General features: G+C 43.0%; 2 protein-coding genes across 4 annotated transcripts in view; one reads left to right on the top strand and one right to left on the bottom strand.

Moving 5' to 3' along the window:
- The first annotated feature begins 51 nt into the window (after nt 1-51).
- On the top strand, nt 52-12,634 carry SPRTN (SprT-like N-terminal domain). Its single transcript, XM_081038877.1, has 5 exons — nt 52-658; nt 1,581-1,680; nt 5,319-5,447; nt 8,403-8,664; nt 9,627-12,634. The coding sequence occupies exons 1-5, from the start codon at nt 438-440 to the stop codon at nt 10,376-10,378; spliced, it is 1,464 nt and encodes a 487-aa protein (XP_080895003.1). The 5' UTR covers nt 52-437; the 3' UTR covers nt 10,379-12,634.
- Nucleotides 12,635-16,089: 3,455 nt separating this feature from the next.
- The window catches only part of EGLN1 (egl-9 family hypoxia inducible factor 1), a 54,760-nt gene continuing 48,898 nt past the window's right edge, over nt 16,090-21,951 (bottom strand). For 2 of the 3 annotated variants that reach the window (XM_081038879.1, XM_081038880.1), the window contains exon 4: nt 18,669-21,090. In XM_081038879.1, coding sequence (XP_080895005.1) covers nt 21,087-21,090 — 4 coding nt within the window. In that variant the 3' untranslated portion in view covers nt 18,669-21,086. Of the gene's footprint in view, nt 21,091-21,951 lie in introns of all 3 variants that reach the window. The other variant, XM_081038878.1, reaches the window with a different exon arrangement.

Raw genomic sequence — 21,951 nt, 5'->3', positions numbered from 1 at the left:
GGAGCGCCCCCGGCAATGAGCGCTTGCGCCACAAGAGCGGTGGCGGAAGTTAGTGGAGGGCGAGGCAGCGAGAAGTAAGCATTGCGCATGCGCCGAGCCTGACTGTACGTTGGAAGTTAAGGTCCTATCGTAAGGGCAATCACCAGCTTCCTGAAACCTTCCTCGGCCCCACGCCCTGGGAACCCGAGTTTTGAGCCCGCTAGGAGATGTCGTGCTGAGTTCTTTTTATTAAACCCTCGAATCTTGGCTTCCGGGTTTGGGGCAAGCTCAGCTCTCACTGTCGCGGCAGTTTTCCCGGATTTCTCGCGAGATCGTCGGGCTGAAGCGAGAGCAGCTGGAGAACCGGTTATTTCCTAGGAGTTCCACGGGGCCCTCGGAACCTCCCGGCCGGGCGGCGAGCCTGACGCCTGCGGACCCCGCCTGGGATCTTGGCAGCGATGGATGAGGACCTGGTGTTGGCGTTACGGCTTCACGAGGAGTGGAACTTGCAGGTCGCGGAACACGGCCTGGTCCAGGAGCCTCTGTCCCTGGTGGACGCGTCCTGGGAGTTGGTGGACCCCACCCCGAACTTACAGGCCCTGTTTCTGCAGTTCAACGACCAGTACTTCTGGGGGCAGCTGGAGGCCGTTGAAGTGAAGTGGAGCGTGCGCATGACGATGTGAGTCCCGAGCCGCGCGCGGGGGCGGCCGGTTTCCCCGCGGCCCCCGCCTGGGGTGCTTTTGTGTCTCCGCCCCACGGTTCCAGGGCCCGTTAAACGCGGGGCCTGGTTTGGGACCCCCAGCCCCTCTGGTGTGTTTCTCCCTGCCCCCCCCCCCCCCGACAACTTTAAGCTGTGTGGCCCACCCCGCTACCGTTTGACTTGGAACGCACACAGTGAGAAACAGCGTTTCTTTGACGCTGACCTGATTTGAAAGTAAATTAACGCAATCTGCCTCGTCACTCGGGCGTGCGTTAGGGCCCAGGAAGGGGCGCCGAGGCCGGGGGCGGCCCCCCGCCGTGCTCCCCCCCCCCAGGCCGGGGGCACCCCCGCGGTGTCGTGGGCGGGGGCCGTGCCCGCCTTTCCGGACCCCAGGGATCTTCCGGGACGCCAATAAAAGGATCCCTTTCCTACACACTGAGGCTGAGAAATTCCAATTTGAAATAACCTACTTTGTACACGAACGCGGTGACAAGTTTAAGATGCGCTTGTGTGCCACCCTGCTTGGTTTTGTCACAAAAGAAAATAAGACAGATTAAGAGAGGACACAGAACTGTGTTTCACGTCCAGGTCTCCATATAGGCTTCTGTTACCGTTTTGGAGAGGTGTTAATGGAGATCTGGCTGAGTGGCGACAGCTTGTCGGAGGCAAACCGGATTGCCTTCCAGCTGTTGCCTCCTGGCTGGGGTGAACTATTGTTCACACGCTCCCAACTGGGCGAAGATGCACATCTCCAAACAAAGAGGCTATGCTTTCAAGAAAGCCGTCTGCGGTAGAGTTCTCAGTGTGAACTGCCCAAGAAACGTGTAAAGATGTGCCTTTTCATCTGTTTCCCTTTTGTGTATATTTGGCAAATAACACTTTTGTGGTGGTTGTTTTTCAGGTGTGCTGGGATATGCAGCTATGAAGGGAAGGGTGGAATGTGTTCCATCCGTCTCAGTGAACCGCTTTTAAAGTTGAGACCACGAAAGGATCTTGTAGAGGTATTCTTTGCATAAATATGATTCTTAGCTCAGTACTTTAGAAATGCTTATTATTGATTTAGATTGCTCTCATTGCAAATTTTAATAGTGAGGCTAATGATTACCATATATTTTTATAGTGCTTCAAAGTTAAAGGTTTTCAGGTATATTAACTAATTTGATCTTTACAACAGCCCTGCTGTTCAATGCGTGTGTGATCCTCATTTTTATAAATTTTGATTCTCCTGTTCAACTACCGTGGTGCTACCCTCCCAGCGGAACAAACCAGCATGAGGACCCTTCATATCTAGACCTGGCGGTTGCTCCTGCTAGCAAAATGGAGCAGTAGAAACTCCTAGATTTCTAGCAAATGCCTGAAATTCCCCACGGTGCTCACAGTGTGACTTGTCTTGCCCCACTTACACAAAAGAGCATAGGGTGGTACAGATAGTATGGGCAATATGTAAAAACATGCTTGGAAATATGAGGGATGTTGTTTTTAAGGGTAATGAAAGGTAATGGGTTTCCCAACAATGTGAATATACTTAACACTACTGAACAGTATATTTAAAAATGGTTAAGATGGCAAGTTTTATGTTACTCGTTTTGTTCCTGCATTCATGTACACAATTTTTTAAAAAAAGTAAATAGTTACTAAGTGTAAAATGGTACAACAGAAATACTTCATTAATAAAAAGAAGGGAGGAATAAAGGAACAAAGTCTAGATAAATAAAGAGAAAGGTGAGTCTAAACATTATCAGTAGGTATATTAAATATAAATGGACTAAACACTCCAATTAAAGGCATGGAATGGCATGCTAGATTAAAAGGCACATGCTTAAAATAAAGATACATGTTAAATGTAAAAGAATGGAAAAAAGAAATTATCCAAACACTTAACAGAAAGCTATTGTGGCTGTATTACTAGTATCAGACTAAAGATTTTAAGGGAAAAAGTTTTACTAGAAGAAAAGGGACATTTTGTAATAAACACCCTATTAAATAAAAATAGCCTAACAACCCTAAATAATAATCACCCTAAAAGTAGTAATATTAGCTTTAAACTACATGAAGTATAAGTTAACAGAATCAAAAAGAGGAATAATCCACAATCGTAGTTGTTAATACAATTCTCTTGGTAACTCATTGAATAAGCAGAAAAAAATAGTAAACATAAAACACAAAAACACTGAAACGGTGAACCACATCAACCTTACAAGGAGCCCTAATTAGAACAGTAGTTGCTTAGTGAATATCTAGTGCATAAATGATTAAACACATGAAAAAAAAATTAAGGTAATGGGTGAGAAGAGAATGGGAAATGTGTGGTAATGCTAGCACATGAGCATTTGCTATGGTGAAAAGTTTACACTATGAAATCAGAGATAAGAAGGAGAAAGGAATGGATTTAAAATAACTGCCTAAATTATAATGAATGGAATTCAGGAAAGGGAAAGATCAAAAAGGTCAAGGGACGCTTCATTCATGTGGGTTTTGTTACTACGGATGTCACCACTCCTACTGCTCACTCTTTACTGAGCAAACTTCGGATGGGACTAAGTGGTGTTAACCTTGACCACAGCCCTGCCAGATTCGGATGTCCCCATTTTAGGGATGAGTAGCATGTTGTAACTTGTCCAAGGTCTCATGCGAAATGAATGACAGATCCTTGTTAGGCTCCGGTCTCCTTGCTCTAAAGTTCTTCTCCTGTCCCCTGTTGCACTTAATGTCCTCAGTGCTGCTGATTAAACATGGAGGCAAGCCTTCCAAAACAGATGGGGTTCTGACAAGTGAGGGTAGTAGAGACTGTTGTCGACAGAAGGAAGGGGAATGCCGTAAACAAAAGTGAGGCCATAAAACGTACAGCTTGTTTAGGACCAGAAGCAGTTGCTTTGGCCAGATAGAGAACAGTGGAAAGAGAGGTGTTTTGGGACCATGTTGTGTAGAGCTTTGAGTCTAACCTAAATGTGGAAAACGGTAGATACATAAAATAGAAATGTTCACTGTGGTACCATGTACCATTTTCAAAATGTTTAAATTGAACCAAAAATCAGGAACCTAAATTTGTTTCTCTGTTATAAGAAGTTACTTATCATTATTTTAGAATGGCCTTTGAATTTGAATCTCTATGGAGTGGCATTTACTTGGAATGATAAAATTCATTTTCAGAGTTGATCATTTTAAAAGGAATATTTCATAATGAGCAAGGTAAAATGTTTGAGTCTCCCATTTTTCTGTTCAGCATAATTTTATAAGACTAAACTTCATTAATGCCAATCAGTTCTGATGGAAATTCTTTTAAAAAATTACAGAGGATTATAAAAAAGGTATGCTTTTGAAGACCTTTTTAAAAGATATGTTCATATTTTTTAGAACAAACTATGAAACAGCAGCATTAATGCTTTTGTTACTTTTGCACTTAAATTTCTCCATCCTCGGTGTGGAATGCAGTAACTCTTGTTTATTTTAAAATTTTCCATGAATCAAAATCCCAAAACTATAGGAAGCTGTACAGAGAAATCTTGTTCTCCTCCAGCCCTCTCCATGATGGACTCACCACCTACGAGAGGATTTCGTTATTACTTAGTTTTTTTTTTCTTTCATTGTTCTGTTTTGCAAATATTTACATCCACTCATATTCCTCCTCCCTACCATTTAACATACTTCTTACACAAAATACTATATCTACTCTTCTGTACTTTGCCTTTTTTATTAAAAGAGCACACTGTAGGTTTCTCCAAATAATTTCCTAGACATCTTTTTCATCCTTTTTTATGGCTGCATAGAATTCCATTCTGTGGATGTACCATAGTTCATTCAGCTAGGCCCCTATTGCTAAACACTTATTTCCAATCTTTTGCCACAATGAAAATACTTTGGACGTGTGACCATTCATATGAGCCTAGGTGTTGCTGGGTCAAAGGCTAAATGCATTTGTGATTTTGTTAGATGTTACCAAATTCTTCATGGTACTATTTTGCATTCCTGTCAGCGACATACGGGAATGTTTATTTTCCTTAGCTTTACTAGCAATGTCAAACTTTACTAATTTTTTATTATTTTTAAATAACTTATCAAGGGTTTTCCTAATCTTGATAAACAAGTGGCATACTAGTGAAATATTTACATTTATTTTTAGAAATGAAGTTGAACATTTTTTCATATGTTTATGGGTCATATTTCTTTTTCTGTGAATTCTCCGCAACTTTTGCCTATTTTATGATTGGGTTGTTGGCCGTTTCCCTGTTGACTTGAGGAGCTCTTTATATTTAAGAATTAATAGCCTGTGAATGAGTTGCGCATATATTTTTCTGAGTTTGTTCACTTCACTTATGGTGTTTTTCCCCCATAAAGAATTTAAAAAATTTTATGTAGTGAATTAATTGATCCTGTCTTCTGGATTTTGATTAATAAGGAGGCTTTCCTGGAACAGGGAGTTCCTAACCTGGCTGGGATCTATAGACCTTTGGATATTCTATGCAAAGTTTTGTGCATGTGTGCTTATATAACTTTTCTAGAAAGATGTTTCACGACTTTTATCAGCTTCTGAAAGGAGCCTGTGGTCCAAAACAGGTGAGGACCACAGGTGAATAGAGTAAGAAAATGCATTTCTATTTTAAAAGCACCATAACAAATTCATTTGGCTTTTCTGTTTCAGACCCTCTTGCATGAAATGATACACGCCTACTTATTTGTCACTAATAATGACAAGGACTGGGAAGGGCACGGCCCCGAGTTCTGTAAGCACATGCGTCGCATCAATCATCTGACTGGAGCCAACATAACGGTATCGGAAGCATTTGTGGTACTTCGTAGCTGTTCATCCAGTAATTCCCGGGGTTTGGTTAAAACAGCTGTGTAGAAACAAATTCTGTCTGAGGATTCCCCCAGCAGGCGAGAGGCCGAGAGAAGCCGACTGGCTGGGCTGGACCCGGGTAGAGGAGCCGCAGAGCCGGTGGCGCACGGCCTCTGACCACGTAGGGCGACAGGTCAGGCTTGCGACCTCTGTCTTCTGGGCTATTACAGTTGTCTCTGAATGTGTTTCCGTATTGTAGTCCCCTTCTTCAGTCCACCCTATGTTCTGCTGCCGTTTCCTGTGTCATTCCCGTCCTCAGAAGTCGTCTTTGGTTCCCATTTGTGCATAATATTGTAGGAGATGGCAGAGCGTGGGGTTGAAAACGCATGAGGAGTCAGACTGCTGGCTCCACTGCTTATTAACTGGGGTCTACGCAGCTCTCCCAGCCTCAGTTTACTCACTTATAAAATGAGAATAATGGATACTGTCTATTGGATCCTTGTGAGGATTAAAGGAGAAAATACATGCAAACCATAACGTTTATTATTTTTTTAAAAACTTTTATTGGGGAGCAGTGTGTTTTTCTAGGACCCAACAGCTCCAAGTTGAGTCGTTTTTAATCTAGTTGTGGAGGGCGCAGCTCAGTGCCCCATGTGGGAATCGAACCGGTGACCTTGGTGTTATGAGCACTGCGCTCTAACCACTGCGCAAACCGGCTGCTCCCATGCAAAACAGTTTAGCACAGTTTGAGCACTAATTAAATATTAGTTTTAATTGTTATCAATTCATTTTATCAAATCACCTCTCTATTCCTTTTTTTTTTTACCTCAATTCCCGGCTTAGGTGTTTCCAACTGAACTTATCACCTGTCCTCATAGGTCCTCTCCCTGAAATGTGCTACCTCCTGTTTTCCATCAAAATGCTCTTCTTCTTTCCAACTGTGAATCTGCTGGGCGGACATGGAACGTTTCACAGTGTTTTATTCTTCTGTTCTCCCTCTGAACACAGGCGGCTCTTACTCCTTCTAGACCTCTGTTTCCCACGGATCGTGGAGCACCCCTGCAAGGGTTAACCGACCCGGAACCTAGTAGAACAGTAATTCCTACAGAGATCAAATTCCTTGGTGTTTTGAGTATTCCCTTGTAAAAGGCGGTGACGGAAAAATGGAAAGAGCTCACCTCGGGGTATTTTTCTAGCTGTCAGTAACTTTCTAGAGAGCGCATTTAATTAGTGGACAGAGTCACTTCAATATCAGGAAAGTGGCTTGCATGAAAAACAATTACATAAAATCCAGATTAGCGAAAGAATTCTGGAGTTGTCAATAGAAAAGGCTCTTAGTTTCTTCCTTAGAATTTGCACTTCACACCCAGTCCTGGCAAAATCCTGTTCAGCGGGAGGAGACTCGATTCTCTTATTGGGGGAGTCTGTTTATTTAGGGAATATTTCGCTTTTTTCAGGTTACATTCTTTTATAACGAACGCCACAGGGCATCCATCCTCACAATGCAGAACATTTTTACTTTAGTGACTACATTGTTAAAAAGTCACATCCCCAGGCTATAGGAGTTATAGGATCTGGGAGCAAAACAGACCCAATTCCCAGACTTTTTGGTTATTGAATTTGTAAGCAGAGTTCTCAGCATAAGACCGAAGGCCTGGAGCTGGGCTGCGCCCTCCATGCTAGGATTGAGGGGACAACAACTTGGGGAAAGTCCTGGATGTACACGCTGTTCCCCAGTAAAGTCCTGGTCCCCTTCCCCAATAAAATCTTTAAAAAAAGAAAAAAAGGCAGGGTCTCAACATACCTTTGCCCACAAGCCTTTGTCCTGTAGTCTTTCTGTACCTAATAGAATATGCATTGTTTGAATGCTTATAAGTAATAGAATTTTTTTGCTTATGATGGAGATAGTGCGTATAAAAGTATCTGTAGAGTTAATAGAAAGTTTAGCATTCTTTCCCACAAGGGGAATTTATTACAAAGTTAAATGTCTTTGGTAAAAAAAATCTCATATACAGCTGCTGTTGATCATATCAATAGTAGTGTCCCACTGAGAAGACAGAAGAAAAGGCACTCATAGTCATTTAGGAGAATCTGTCAGTGGTGCCCTGTCACCCTCAGTGCCACCACAGTGGGAGGGCTCACCTCCCTCTCAGTCAGAACTCTCCTGTATCTGTCTTCTGCTTCCGTTCTAAGACTTCACTGAGAGGGAGAAACAGAAGGGTCCTGTTGAAGGAGGGAAGGCACATTTACAGAGAACTAATTGGACTCAATGAACGAAGCTTCAGTTCTGTTAGCACATGCTCACGGAGCATCTTCACTATGCCAAGCCTGCATGAGGCACTAGGGGTGCAAAGATGGAAATACTGGAATTCTGGAGAGCGTTTCATCTATAAACAGATGAAATGATACTCCATAGACTTATTACAGAGAGCTGAGATGGGGAGCGGGCCTCGCAGAGGCCGCACGAGGCAGGTGCTTGTGCGGTTCCGGCCCAGCATTGAAGGAAATAGTCCTTCAGAACCTTCGGTTTTGTTATTTTAGGGGAAAGTTCCAGCCGACCATGGGAACAAGCCTGTTAGGGCAGTACACAAAGTATCCTAATTTCCGATCATTGAAAAATTTTTTTTAAAAAACTTTTAGTGTACATAGCTTTTGGTATTTTAAAATTTGTGTTCTAATCTCACATTTTTCTATTTTTATAGTTTATGAAGTATTACATTATCTGCTGTTCCTTATTAAAGTGAACTTTTGAACAGAAGCTAAATATAGTTGTCTTCCCCAAAATAAAACTGCAGAAGGCTCTGGGAAACTGGAAAGTTTTTAAAAAAGCTGCTAAAAGTGTAAAACAAAACAAAACACAAAAGACAAAAAATTTTAAAAAGCTGCTTATATAATTTCTTAAGGTGGTTAACTTGCCTGCTCAGTGCTAAACTCTCTCCTGACCAGGTGTACCACAATTTCCACGACGAGGTAGAAGAGTACCGGCGACACTGGTGGCGCTGTGACGGGCCGTGTCAGTTCAGAAAGCCCTATTACGGCTACGTCAAGCGCTCTACCAACAGGGCCCCTTCTGCTCACGACTACTGGTGGGCCACGCACCAGAAGACCTGCGGAGGCACTTATGTCAAAGTCAAGGAGCCAGAGAACTACTCAAAGAAAGGCAAAGAGAAGACAAAGCCAAGAAAGCAGCCGGCGGCAGCCAAGAAAGGTAACCCATGACCGCGGCTGCCGTGTATACACACAGCTCTGCTCTTTGGAGAAGTGGTATTCAAAGAGGTGCGGGGAGGATTTCTAGTGCAGGTGCTCACGTGTGGCCTTCAGAGAGCAATCCCAATGTCCGTAAAATGGTGGCGGAAAAATAGACTTTGCTCTATGTAGATGGGAGTAAAAGTAGAATTGTTCCCACTGATGTTGGAGGGTAAAGTCGCTGTCCCTGTCTTGACTTAGTGAGTCATTAGGAAACAGAAGGCAAAAAGATTGTCAAAATAAAAATAATTCAAATAACAATGCCCGGAACGTAAGTCCTCACTACACCCCTTCCTATCAGTTGGACTCTAGCCAAGGGACTTCTCCTATTGATGTATTTTCATTGGGAGATGAATGGGAAAAGGATGTGACACGTATATGCTCGTACTTCATCTTTGAGATTTATCCCTTTCCTGTGAAGTTCAGAGTCCCTGCCTTTTGAAGAGGTATCCAGGTTGCCAAAGGTAATGCTTCTTTCCTTGGCAAGTTGTTGGTGTGCTGGAACTCTGTTTCCCAAATCTCAAGTGTTCAGCTGAGGAGCTAGAGAAGAATTTAGTGGAGGGATTCTGTCCTCATTGTCGTGAGGTGGGTGAGAATGCGTAGCAGACTTACCTCCTGGAACTAAATGTGACCATTCAGCGAGTTTCAAGGTTAAGTTACTTTGTGGTTGGTCTTTGCGTGGTAGAATACGTTACGTAAACAGAGGGCTGCTTTTTGTCCTCGATGTTCCCAGTACAGAGCACTCTGACTGGAAAGATGGCCTTTCATTAATAGGTAGTTAACATGACTCAAAGTCAGAATAAAATAGTATTTCTTCATTTTGAAAAACTATCGTTTGGCTTAATATTATCCTTTGGCTTAATATTAATATTATTTGGCTTAAAATTTTGAGTCAAGGAAAAATCTTACTTGCCTCTTTTGCAGGTAAACCCAACAGAGGTGAGACACAGCTGTTAATCCCTTTCAGTGGGAAAGGATATGTTCTAGGAGAAACAAACAATTCATCCGGGAACTTGATCACTTCACACGCTGCTAATAAAACTCCAGATCTTTTAAGTCAAGACCATTCAGCCAATGCTGTGAGACCTAATGCTAAAACTCAAGTGAAATTTGAACAGAATGGTTCAAGTAAAAAAACTTCTGTAGTCTCACCTGTCCTTAACACTGGTCACCAAAATGTTTTAAGCAACTATTTTCCTAGAGTATCAGATCTCAATCAGAAAGCTTCGAGAAGGGTGAATGAATCTCCAACACAAAGCCTAACTGTGGGCGACATCAGTGAAAAGCCCGTCTCTTCTCGCGCTCAAAGGGCTTCATCTTCCAAGGTGTCGCTAAGAAATTCTTTGAAAGGAGTGGGCTCCACCTCTGTGACTGCATCCCAGCGTACGAGTGGGCCCGAACGTGAATCCCCAAGCAAACGACGCAAGCTGGAAGACAGGACTATTTTGGATGATTTTTTTATCAAGAAAGAGCAAGTACAGGTTGGTGGTGATGAGCCACAGGGTACTTCTCCTCCCGCAGCTGCGACTCAGAATCCCAGCAGCTCATCCCTTCAGAGCCAAATGGTCAGCTGTCCGGTCTGTCAGAAGGACGTGGTGGGGTCTCAGATTAACGAGCATCTAGACCGGTGCCTTGAACGCGATGTCCACAGTGTCCAAGTCAGAGCAAATCTTTGAAACAAACTGGGTCTCACATGTCCCCGTCTTACCTCAGCAGCATGGCCTCACTCAGGAAGCTGTGGTTCATACTCAGATTGGTGGGTTATCATCTAGTTCCTGTCACCGATACCGATTCTAGTTTACACATCCAGGAGATTGGAATGGACAGTATTGTCAGGGGTGCCGTGTTTACACTCACTCTTGCCTTGCATAGACTAGCCCAGAGTCCATGCTGCACGTTTACATGTATAATTTTTAGACACTTTTGGTCTTTCTTGCTCTTAAAGGTATGTAAATCTGTTAATCTTTTGTTTGTATGCTTCAAGATATTTAGTGAGGATTTAAATAGTTGGTTAAATTGCATATTTATTAATATTAAAACTAATTCCCAGTACTGTTAATATTCATGGTGTGAGGCATAGTAACCAAAAACACCATCTAGAGTACAAAGTATATAGTTGTGTAGGGTTCTCAGGTATTTTAAAAAATGTTTAAGTTCCCCAAAATCTTAACAGGAAATACATTTTATATATTTTAAAGACTATTCTGTTTTACTTTGGTGGCAGATTTTAGGTTAAAATAAAGAGTAGAATAAAACAAATTTATTTTGTAATATTACTGGTAATAAATAGCCACTATAATCCTGTAGGCCAGGGTTTAGCTGTTTCCTTAAAATTTAGCAAAACAAGTGACTAAAGCGTGGTGCTAAGTGACGTATCTGTGACAACACGGTTACTAGTTTATCTCACAGGAACGTTATCTAGAATTACTACTAGGAGCCTAAGCCAAAGCTGAAACTGTTATAATAGAAGAAATAACATTTGTGCATTTAAAAATATTTTTTAAAAATTCTGTGTTACAGCAAAGGGCCCATATTTTATCCGTTTACTTTGTCTTGTGGCTGTATCTCTAGCATATTGCCGTGTCCCAAGACCTTAGTTCATTTTTTAACTTTGGTGCCACATGACTTGTACGTAAGGTGCAGAGATCTGAAGCGTGCGGTGTTATCCTGTACGACTGCTTCCCAGATGAGTCAGCACGCGATGGTGACACAGGAGGTGCCCTCAGGGCTGCCCTCCTAGTCAGCACCCACCACCCCTAAAGGGAACTGCGCATCTGTCACCCCAGGTTAGCTTAGCTTGTTTTTGGACATCATAAAGTAGTAACTGGTTATGTGTAGCAGAAGTTTCTTCTTTTCATTGTTCTGTAGTATTTGTGAATTTGCCAAAGTGTATACATCCGTTCTAAAATTAATAGACATTTGAATTATTTCCAGTTGGGGCTGGCTGTTAAGGACAATGCTGCTAACCCCTTCTTGTCTTTTCTCCTGGGCACATACCCAGATGGGGTCGCAGGGTCACAGGGTGTGTTTATAGTTAGCTTAGGACGTGGGACCAGTTTACGCTCCTACCAGCAACGGAGGCGAGTCTTAGTTGTTCAATTGTCAGTACTGTCATCAATCCTTGTTGTTTTAGCCTGTCTGGTTGAATGTTCACAAGTTTTAATATTTCTTAAGTATAGTGTTTAATAAATGTAAATGACTTAAAATGTGTCTTATATTGAACAGATGCAGTTTCTCTAATTCATTTCAACACACTGTGTAGTTGAACCTTTTTTGAGCCCAAACTGTACAAGGTTCTATGACTAAGACAGGCCGTGTCCCCAGGAGCTTACAGCCTGGGTGGGAGATAAACGCAGATGGATTTCAGTACAGTAACCACTGTGACGGGTTTCTGCTCAGTGGGAAAAGTCAGCACAGCTCGAGGCTTCAGGGATGTTTCTCGGAGATGACGTCTGAGGTGCTCTAGGGCGAGTCAAGTTAGCCTGGTGGAGGATGGAAAAGGCCTTGGAAGAGAAGGAACACAGAAAAGGCATGGAATAGACGGCCCCGTTCTCCTGGGAGAACTAAGCTGTTTCAAATGAACAGGGTATAGACCATCGGGGGTAAAAGGCAGGAGAAAGACTGCAGACAGATGAAGCTAAGTGGAATTCTGAGGGCAGAGATTCTGTCCAGCTTGTGGTCCCTGGTAATACACGTTTTCAGATGGGGCGATGCGGCGGGGGGTGGCCAGGTCTGTAAGCCAGTCAGGAACATCTGAGAAGGGTTTGGATGGATTCTCGGGGCAACATGGCTGGGAGGGAGGGAGGAGGGCCGTGAGAAATATTTACGTGTGAAATCAAGAGTTGGCCAGTGTTAAACGATGATGGAAACATGTTAGCTGGCAAGAAAATTGAAGTTAAACTTAGAATTAAATAAACCTTCACTTCAATCCGTGTTGAAGAGTTTTGAAAAATCTTGCACCATAGTTAGTCCCAAATCTAGTCATTTACATAGTCATTTATTATGTCAAAGAAATAGTTTTGTGTTGATTTACAGTTTTTCCCTTTTAAAGCAAATTTCCTACTCTTACTAACAGCTGGTGATTCTGGGCCAGCCTGTAGATACCAGCACCATTTGGGGGAAGTGAGGAGTGGACTTTATTTCCGTATTTTAAAGTCAAGGTTAGACATTATCTAGCAAAACTAACTCTAAATTTAGAAGTTTCGTCTTGCTTTTGTAGACTATAAATGCGTGTTCTACCTAGAAATTCTAAGGTGGGTGGGAAAATATGACAAAAACCTCACACGTCCGGTTGTCCCTAAGCTGAGACTATTTTTTTTCAGAGCTGATAGGATTTTTAAGTAACTTAGTGTCGAACAGCTGCTGTATGTACCCGCCAACGTGGTGCCAGCTGTGACGCTGTCTGGGCACGTGCGGTGCCTCACCCCACTGGGTGGCTGGAGAACAGAGCTGAGCTCTCAGGAGTTTGTTCTTTATCGAGAGGCGACGGTTCCCTGTTACTCAGTCTCCTGTTTCATCCTTGAGGCTACTGTTGCCTTTTTGGCAATTTGTTGTAGTTGTTGTTAATTACAGCATATTCACCAAATGGAGTGAAATACACAATTATTATTACAGATTGAATTGCCGAGGGGGTTGAAATGAACAAAAAAGGATGTGGAGATTAGCTCAGGCTTTATTTTGTTCTAACATTCCACTAGAATATTAGAAGTTATATGATTACATACTTCATCATCACATAACTTTTGAAATATCAAGGAGCCATCTTTTTTTTTTTTTTTTAAATTGGGGAATATTGGGGAACTGTGTTTTTCCAGGACCCATCAGCTCCACGTCAAGTTGTTTTCAATCTAGTTGGGGTTGGGGGGAGTGCAGCTCACTAGCCCATGTGAGAATCAAACCAGCGACCTTGGTGTATGAGCACTGCGCTCTAACCACTGAACCAACCAGCCACCTGAGGAGCCGTCTTCTCAAGTGGCTCTGGAACCATATTCAAGTTTACAATGTAGAATATTGTGAACAGAAACTAGGTGCTGTTTGCTTGCTTCACTGCTGGTGCTGAACCTATCAGAAGTTACCCTCTTGGTCACTGAACACCAGGTGGCACTCGTGGTAAGATAAATGTCTCTGAAAAACCCGAAGGCAACGTAAAACCAAATGGACAAGACAGAAACTTGCCAAGAACTGTAGCGGTAATTGCCAGTTCTGATTCATAGAAAGAAAAGGATCGGTTATGATCCCAAGTCCTGTGAGAGGTAACCCAGCAAGCCAGGAATGTGCTTGTTCAAACAAGAACTGATGTACAGGGCACCCTCATCTCCCTAAACTCGCACTTACTTTCCCTTTCACTCTGAACATTAACATAATAGTTTTATGCAAGAAAGAAACCAGTACCCACATAGAGCAAAACATGGTCATTCCCAACAGGAAGTCTTCCAGACAAGGCCAGACCTACGCTTTTCCACTGTTTCTGAAATTACAGTGCTCTTTATGTCTAATGCTGCTCTGGATAGTCCAGCTTAGTCTGGAAGCTTCCTAGGACATACGCAACCTTTGCCCCGGACATCAGAGGCTAACAGAACAGGAGCCGCTCAGATTCTTGTGCTCAGGGAGGGGAACAGACATTTCTCAAGTTCGTGTTACCTGCTTTTGCAAACACGCCTTAATGATCACTGTCTCCATGCTTCTCTGAAGAATCCAAGTTTGTGTATTTCCAAACTAGATTCCTCTTAACACACAAATCATTGCAGGTTACGAGCATTCCTTGCAAACTAAACATAGCTGGCCCCTGAACACCGTGGCTTTGAACAGGTTGACTTACACGTGGACTGTTTTCAGTAAGTACCATAAATGTATTTTATGGTTTTCTGAATGTTTCAAATAGAATACATATAACACACAAGATACGTTAACTGGTTGTTATCGGTTAAGGCTTCCAGTGAACAGGCTCTATTGGTAGTTAAGTTTGGGGGAGTCCAAGTTACCTGTTATTTTTGACTGTGCCGGGTGGGGACATGGGAGGGAGGGGGCACGGGTGGGGTTCCCTAACCGATAATATATGAAAATCTGCATCAAAGAAACGGGGAGGGTACTTGTTGTTTTACAAGATTCCTCACGGGAGTCTTTTGTGTATTTGTGTACATTTAGAGTAATTCACGAGATAAATGTGTGTATGTGTACATATAAATGGTTTCCAGGGACTCATTTATAAAGATGCACCCACTTCTTGTTCAATTGCATTCGTAACACCAGATATTCCAATGGCCACGTCCATAGGCTCCACAGGATGGAGTGGAGCTCACCATGACGTCTGAGTCACCGTACTGTGTTCAGTTGTTCATTGCTGTGTGACACTTAGTTGTGTCAGCATGCCAGAATGCACACGTGTGTGTGTGTGCGTGTGTGTGTCCATTCTAACTGTTTTGAACTCTTGGCTGCTTTCCTACCTTTTCTCAACACCCTTCATTATATTTTTCAGTTGCCTCTATTCTCCCTTGTGCACCTTATAATTTAATCTGAGATAATTTTGTCTTTTTCAACTTCCTTGCCAAGTTACATTAACTCTTGTTTCACAGCTTCCTAAGGGTTCCCCCTCCCCTTTTGGTCCATTTTTTTGTTCTGAGATTTTGAATTATTTTCAGGTGTTCATTTTCATTTCTGCAAAGTCCCATTTCGGGGCATTACTTCAGACTGGATCTTGTTCCGGATGTCTTCTGCCTTATGGTTGAAAAGAGAATTTTCCTGAGCTGTAAGTGACTGTTTTCTTCCCAGCCTGGTGTTTATACAGGTCTTCCTTTTTCTGCTCATTTGAAAGGTGTCATTTTCTGACTTGCAAATAAGTTGGTTCTGTGGCGGCGGAGACAGGGTTTCTGATTTGTGTTGTCTTCTGTTTGGCAGTGCAATGCAGTATGTCTCAGAGACGATACTTTTCTTTGTGCGGTGGGGGGGGATGCCGGAGTCTCTTCTGAGTCTGTCGTGTTTTCCTGTAAGACCTCTGCGTCCTTCCTCCACTTTACCATCAAGCCTCCACGAGACAGCTTCCCCTCTCCCAGAAACGGCACCCTCCCCAAAGGGCTACCTGCAATCTCGGAACTTTCAAACTTCCTCTGATGCCCAGGTGGCCAGGGCTCGGACGCACTGGTGTCAGATTTATCAGTATTTCCACCACTCGTGCTGGGGTCCCTGCCCTCCCGTGTACTGCCGCCGCTTGGCCCCCATTACCCTCCTCCCTCCCAGACTCCACCCGACTGACTCTCTGCCTTCACGGGTTCTGATGCTGGCTCTTTCAGACACACTGAACTATTCTGTCTCATCGTTATGTTGCAGGTGAGGGCGACAGGTGACTGTTCTCCTTGTCTGTATGGTATTGGGAAGAGAAGGAAAGAGATTAGATTTAGGCAGCTGCCAATATTTATTGGAAAACCAGAAGCCCAAATACCTCCCTTTAAATATGAACACTCGAGCAAGAACTGCCAGACATGTGAGGAAAACTTCTAACATAAAGACAAACATTAAACAAAACAGGTTAAATACTGTATCCATTAAATGGAACAGGTTGTTTTACATATTTTCAAAAAAATTAGAGAAGAAAGAGCTCTTGAAAATTAAAAACCTGAAACCCTTTCTGGGAGAACTGGAAACGGCTCTCCACCATCAAGGACAGAGATACAGCAACTAGGAGAGAAGCAACGCCTCCCACCAGCACATGCACTGTCTGGACAACAGTAGTTCCAGAAAGAGCAGAGAGAATGGGGGGCAGAAATAATGTCGTAATTTAAGAAAATGTCCCCATAGGTAGGGCACGGCCAGTTGGCATGCCTGGCAAGCTGGCTGTGAGGAAAGGCACACACTGGAGCCCCCTAAGACTACAGAGGCCGAGGACAGAGAATAACCCCACGAGCTTCCAGAGAAAAAGCGGCTTCCAGGTGAAGAATTAGGAGCAGGAATGGCTTCCGATTTCTCAGCACCTACACTGGAACCCAGAACCTGGGAGGCAATGCCTTCAAAATTCTGAAGGAAAATCCTTTCCAAATTAGAATCCCAAACTCAGGCAAGTTACCAATTAAGTGCAAAGGTAAGACAAAGACATTGGTCTCAGAAAATGTGCCACCCACGTACGTACTCTTCCACAGGAAGCATCAAAGGACATGCGCCACCAGACTGAGGAAGTAAACCAAGAAAGAGGAAGTACGGGTCCAGGAAACAAGACCCAACAGCGAGTGGTGCAGGGCTCTCCAGAACAATGGTGAGGGGGGTCTAAGGAAGACAGCTGTGCAGTCGGCACAAAGGGTTAGAAGCCAGAGGGGAAAGAGGAAAACTCAAGGCACTAAGGAAAAAGCAGATTGTGGAAGGAAAGTCATGGTTTCGTGCCGTCCTGGCCCAGCCTTGAACTGCACAAAAACTCTATTAACCTGATCTAAGTCACAGGATGATGTGTGAGGAGGAGCAGGGGCGTGGAATATGCTTGTGCGTATCTGGCAGGGATGGTGGAGGGCTGGAGAGACACAACATTCTCGTCTCCCATGTTGGGAAGATAGAGATACTGCCCAACACTGAAACACCAAGACGTAGCCATGTAATTATGTTCTTTACCGTAGAACTAACTAGGCAAATACCCAAAGAATCACAAGAGTTAAAACTTGTTCTTGGGAAGCAGGTTAGGGGCTCTTTCCCTAACAAGCCTACAGAACTCCGCCCCACATGCACGTCTAACTTTTGACTTCACAAAATTAACGAAAGGAAAGAGTGTTCAAGTCCTGGCTCCCAACCACTCTCTAGCACGAGTGTGAACAAGCCATTTCTCCGATCCTGGTTCAGTTATAAATGTGGGTGACATTTGCTCTGCCTACTTTGTGTGTTCTGAGACAAAGTATAAAGGTGTTTTATAGAACACCGTAGAAATATAGTACTTTTGGCAGAAAAAGTCTTAATGAAAAGGTGACGTAATCCAATAGCCTTTATGCCACCTTGTTCAAAGTTGAAATATCACCCATTCAATAACTTCAGCTGCCTGCAGCTGTGTAGGCTCTCCTGTTTTGGGCAGTGGCTTATATTTGTGTGTTCTCATAAAAGTCTTTCCAGCTCGTAAGGCCAGCCCTTTATACAATGAACAATGAATATTATTAAATAAGTGGTGTAAACGTGTAGCAGGGCAGTCCATGGCCAACACCACACTCTTCCTCAGACCAGGTGCACCTTGGGAAATCTGGACTTCATTTAGGTCCCGCACAACTCTATGTCTGGAGCCACTGTGCTCATTTTCAGATGAAAAAGGCTGTGAAGGCCACACAATTAGGTGGTTGAACCAGAACTAGATCTGTCAATTCTGTCTGTGCTCTTTTTACTACACTATTTAATTTAGTCTTCATCTCTAACTCGTCTGTCCTCTCCTTCAGTTCACCCCACTATATATTTCAGTACAATTTTCCAAATGCCCTAAGATAGGCCGGAAAATAACAAAACCACCACACTATAAAAATATATTTAAATAAGAGACGAACAAACATCTCGATTATAAGAGCTCTTATATAGTTTAGTCTATGATGACACAAATGATAACTTTCTGTGTACACAATAGGACACCTGTGACAACTAAGTGTCTAATGCACTTTCCTTTTTTGCAGCCGAGGGGAGATACAGACACGCTCAAGACCATATGTTAGGCAGTTTTTAAAATCCTGGGAAAAGGTACACAATACAAATGGTGAGAACACAAACACTGAGCTCCTGGGCCCCGGGGACAGCCCACTTACACCAGGACGTCTCGAGAGCGGCCGGACTCCCTTGTTTCCTGTTCTCTCTTTCCCTCGTTATCATTTATGAAAAGTAACACCAAACGTCCTGGACTACGCCAGAGATGTGTGAGATAAAAGCACATTATCTGATGGAAGGGCCCATTAAAAAAGTCAGGATGCGATAAAGCATTCAGAAACAAAAAAGACAGCTGGAAATAACCACCATCGTTTTTTTCAAGAACATTTATACATCGTTTTAATTAGATTAGCTTTACAAGCGACTTGAGAGCTCTTTCATAATGAAACACTGCTTTTCAAATTACATAACCTTATGGTCTGTCTGTATATGAATCCTGAAATTCTTTGCCTGCTGTTGAGAGAGGTCTGTGTTTCACAGCTGGTTAATGTGTTGAATAAAAACAACATTAGAAGCTTTACCTTTAGGATTAAACACATAGAGGCCATAAATAATTTTAATTTTGTTTTAAATAGAGTCCTGCTTGGTGACAAGTTAACGGTCCCACTAACATGAAATGAACAGATTTTAAGTGGATATTAAAGAAATGGCTACCCTGATTTCTTGATCCTTTCACAATGATCTCCAAGAGATTATATAAACTTTTCCAAAAGTACACACTGAGATGTGTGGGGTGCAATCTGACACCTGGCACAGCTGTAGACGCGCACCCGAGCGACACGGGCTTCCCGATTACGAGGCTGCGGCCGTCTCCCAACCATCAGACAAACCTCCCACCAGCATGATACAATTTCTCCCGGACTGGAAAGTGACAGCGCTTCTGAGTGTGGCCGAACGCAGCGCAGTGCACTGCAGACAGCTGGCAAGGCCAGCTCGCACTGCTCGTCAGGCCGCAGAAGCCTTAGACGTGTTCTGCTGGACTGTCTGGGACAAGGACAGGAGGCGGGACAGAACTGAACACGGGCAAGGAAAATGACGACAAACTGTACTTTTTCTCCTGCAAGTTCTCCTAATTGAGATGGCAATACTGAATATTTCACCCCACCTTAAGTCCACAGTCAGTTTCACTAAACATTTTTTTTCATGTTTTACATGAACAATTGCAATCTTTTAATAAAAATTACTGAGCTTTCCATAGAAAAGGTCTCTAGTTGAATACAAACTATACAAATGCTAAAAGTGTCGTAAGATGAAATATACAGAAATATTTCTGTACGCTCACATTATTTTGGCAAAAACCAAGGACAGAGACAGAAAGTGCAGTGGGAAGGTCTTCCACCCACAGCGCACGCGGGATGCGACCCCGCCCTTTGCTTTGCCAGGGGACTGGAGCCGACAACACCCATATCCCAATTCATACATGACGTAACGGAAGTCTGGGAGGCCTTGTGTGATTTTGTAATATTCTCTCTTTTTCTGAGAAGTAAAAAAGAAAACTCATAAAACATAAAAATAAAATTATCTTATTTTTTGCTTCTTTTGTTTTGTCAGCTAAACATAAACCTTTCAGAATGACAGGCCCGCGTCGTGTGGGCAATGCGTCCGCTACGGTCTGGGCGTCGCTGACAGTCCTTGTGGACGCACAGGCCCCCTCGGTCCTGTCCCACAGAAACAAGGTTGTGGCCTGCGGATCACGTGGGTCCCACGAGGAGGAAAACATTACAGCAAAATTGGAAGTGCCACGAACTTGACGGGAAGCAAAAGGAAAAGTCTTAGGGATGGGACATTCTCTTCTACTCCATAGCGTGCACCTGAAAACTCAAGAAAGCCCCTTATCGCGGGAACTTGACGCTGAGGAGAACCCCAAGTTCATTTAGTGCCAGTCACTGTGGTTTTTAAAAAATTTCACTTAAAAGATAAAACCTTCTTACTCTGCATTTTTTCTTATAAAACATGGACTAAAAGTTATTGATAGTAAATGGTGATGGTTTTACTGTTATGTTTCATTATTAACAACGTCAAAAAAACAACAGCAGCAATCTGTAAGAGTTCAAATTAGTGTAACATAGGACTACAAAACAGTCTGATTTTTCAGTTGGTAATTAAAGTGCTCCTTATTTTAAGTAAAAAGAAAATTAATCATCAGTCACTGGCAACAATCATTAGAAGAGGTCTTTTAGGGCAAAATTTAATAGTACGAAGAGGTTTACAAAAATAGATTGGTGCTATTTTGGGGAATAATACTGTAATTTTTTTCTTAATTCAGTTTTGACAAATTGTACCTGATCATACAAAAATTACTTCAAATTCAAACTTGACTATATAAAAAAGGGAGAGATGAAATGAACTTGGTTAGATGACAGATCTGGCAAAATATAAGAGTGAAAAACATTCTATCTAGGGCACTTTTTTCATGTCCAGATGTAAATACCATTTTTCAGTTGATAGTTTATATTCTTCCCGTAAGCATTCAGGGTCTGGAGTCAGCCATGCAGTATAAAGCCATACAGTCAAAAGCTTCTTTCTGGTGCAACACAAAAAAGTTGTTTCTGTTTCCTTATTAAAATGCCAAATGGTTGTCTATTTTTCTTTATCCCATTTATTTGTAGTCACAAGTTAACAAACAGCATCAACAATTATTGTAGGTGAAGTGGGGTATTGCTGGATCAAAGTCTCTATAAGACGTCTTTACTGATTGAATCAGAAGGTTTATTTAGTTCAACCCTCACACCTTTTTCACCTGCAAGGTAAAACAAAAAAACAACAAAAATAATTCACTCATTCATTCAGCACCAGAGAGCTCGTCACTGCTTCCCACTGAGTCCCCAACAGTAAGTAGCACAAGGTTTCAACTCGCAAACGTACAGGTCTGGAAACTACCCCACCTACGCCTCCACAGGCCAACTCAGCGCCGTGAGGACGGTGTGTTTTCTGCACTAGGAAACCTTCGAAGGGAAAACCCACTCTCTACACAGACATAATGACTCTAGACATAATGACTGTCTTTTTATTTGAAAAGCAACTGGAATTGGTATAAAATAGTGTGTTCAGTGTCACTACAAGCACACTGCGAGGCTTCTGCTACAAATGACTTTAAAAATACATAGAAAATATCTGAGCATCCCATTTGGATTGTTTTATAAAAGGCTGATGTGAGGTTACCAAGGCTTGTGCGAGTGCAGCTAGCAGATCAGTGAGGTGAGCACTGAGCGCGTGGGGAACTACGAGGCAGCGTGAAAAGACAGGGACATGGCCACCAGAGGGAGACAGCCCGAGGGGGGGCGGGCAGGGGCTGGCACGCTGCAGGGTCTGACCCCAGGTTTCGGGCAAGTGTGCTGCCCTATGCAGACACCGCTGGCACACAGGGACTCTCCAGGCCTGGCTCATCTGCCCATTGCGGCATTTCATCTGATGCTTTGTATCAATTTCTTTCATGTCCACATTCAACGTGGGTGACTTGGCCTATTCTTTAGGGCATGTGCTTTTAAAAAGGAAAGATATTAACTTCCTTCTCAGGGGGATGAGAGGAAGCCAGATGGCGGTTACCACGAGTTCAGCAGCCGGTGCTTGGAAAGGATAATCACAGGAAAGAAAACTCAAC

This window comes from Rhinolophus hipposideros (genome assembly GCF_964194185.1).
Source record: "Rhinolophus hipposideros genome assembly, chromosome: 26".
Classification (NCBI taxonomy): Eukaryota; Metazoa; Chordata; class Mammalia; order Chiroptera; family Rhinolophidae; genus Rhinolophus; species Rhinolophus hipposideros.
This window is presented reverse-complemented; position numbering and strand designations above follow the sequence as displayed.

Bases quoted from the DNA above. Each gene is read 5' to 3' on its own strand.
- SPRTN (XM_081038877.1), top strand. From the start codon at position 438: ATGGATGAGGACCTGGTGTTGGCGTTACGGCTTCACGAGGAGTGGAAC. The intron at 659-1,580 runs GTGAGTCCCGAG...GTTGTTTTTCAG, and splicing joins TGGAGCGTGCGCATGACGAT to GTGTGCTGGGATATGCAGCT. The intron at 8,665-9,626 runs GTAACCCATGAC...CCTCTTTTGCAG, and splicing joins GCCGGCGGCAGCCAAGAAAG to GTAAACCCAACAGAGGTGAG.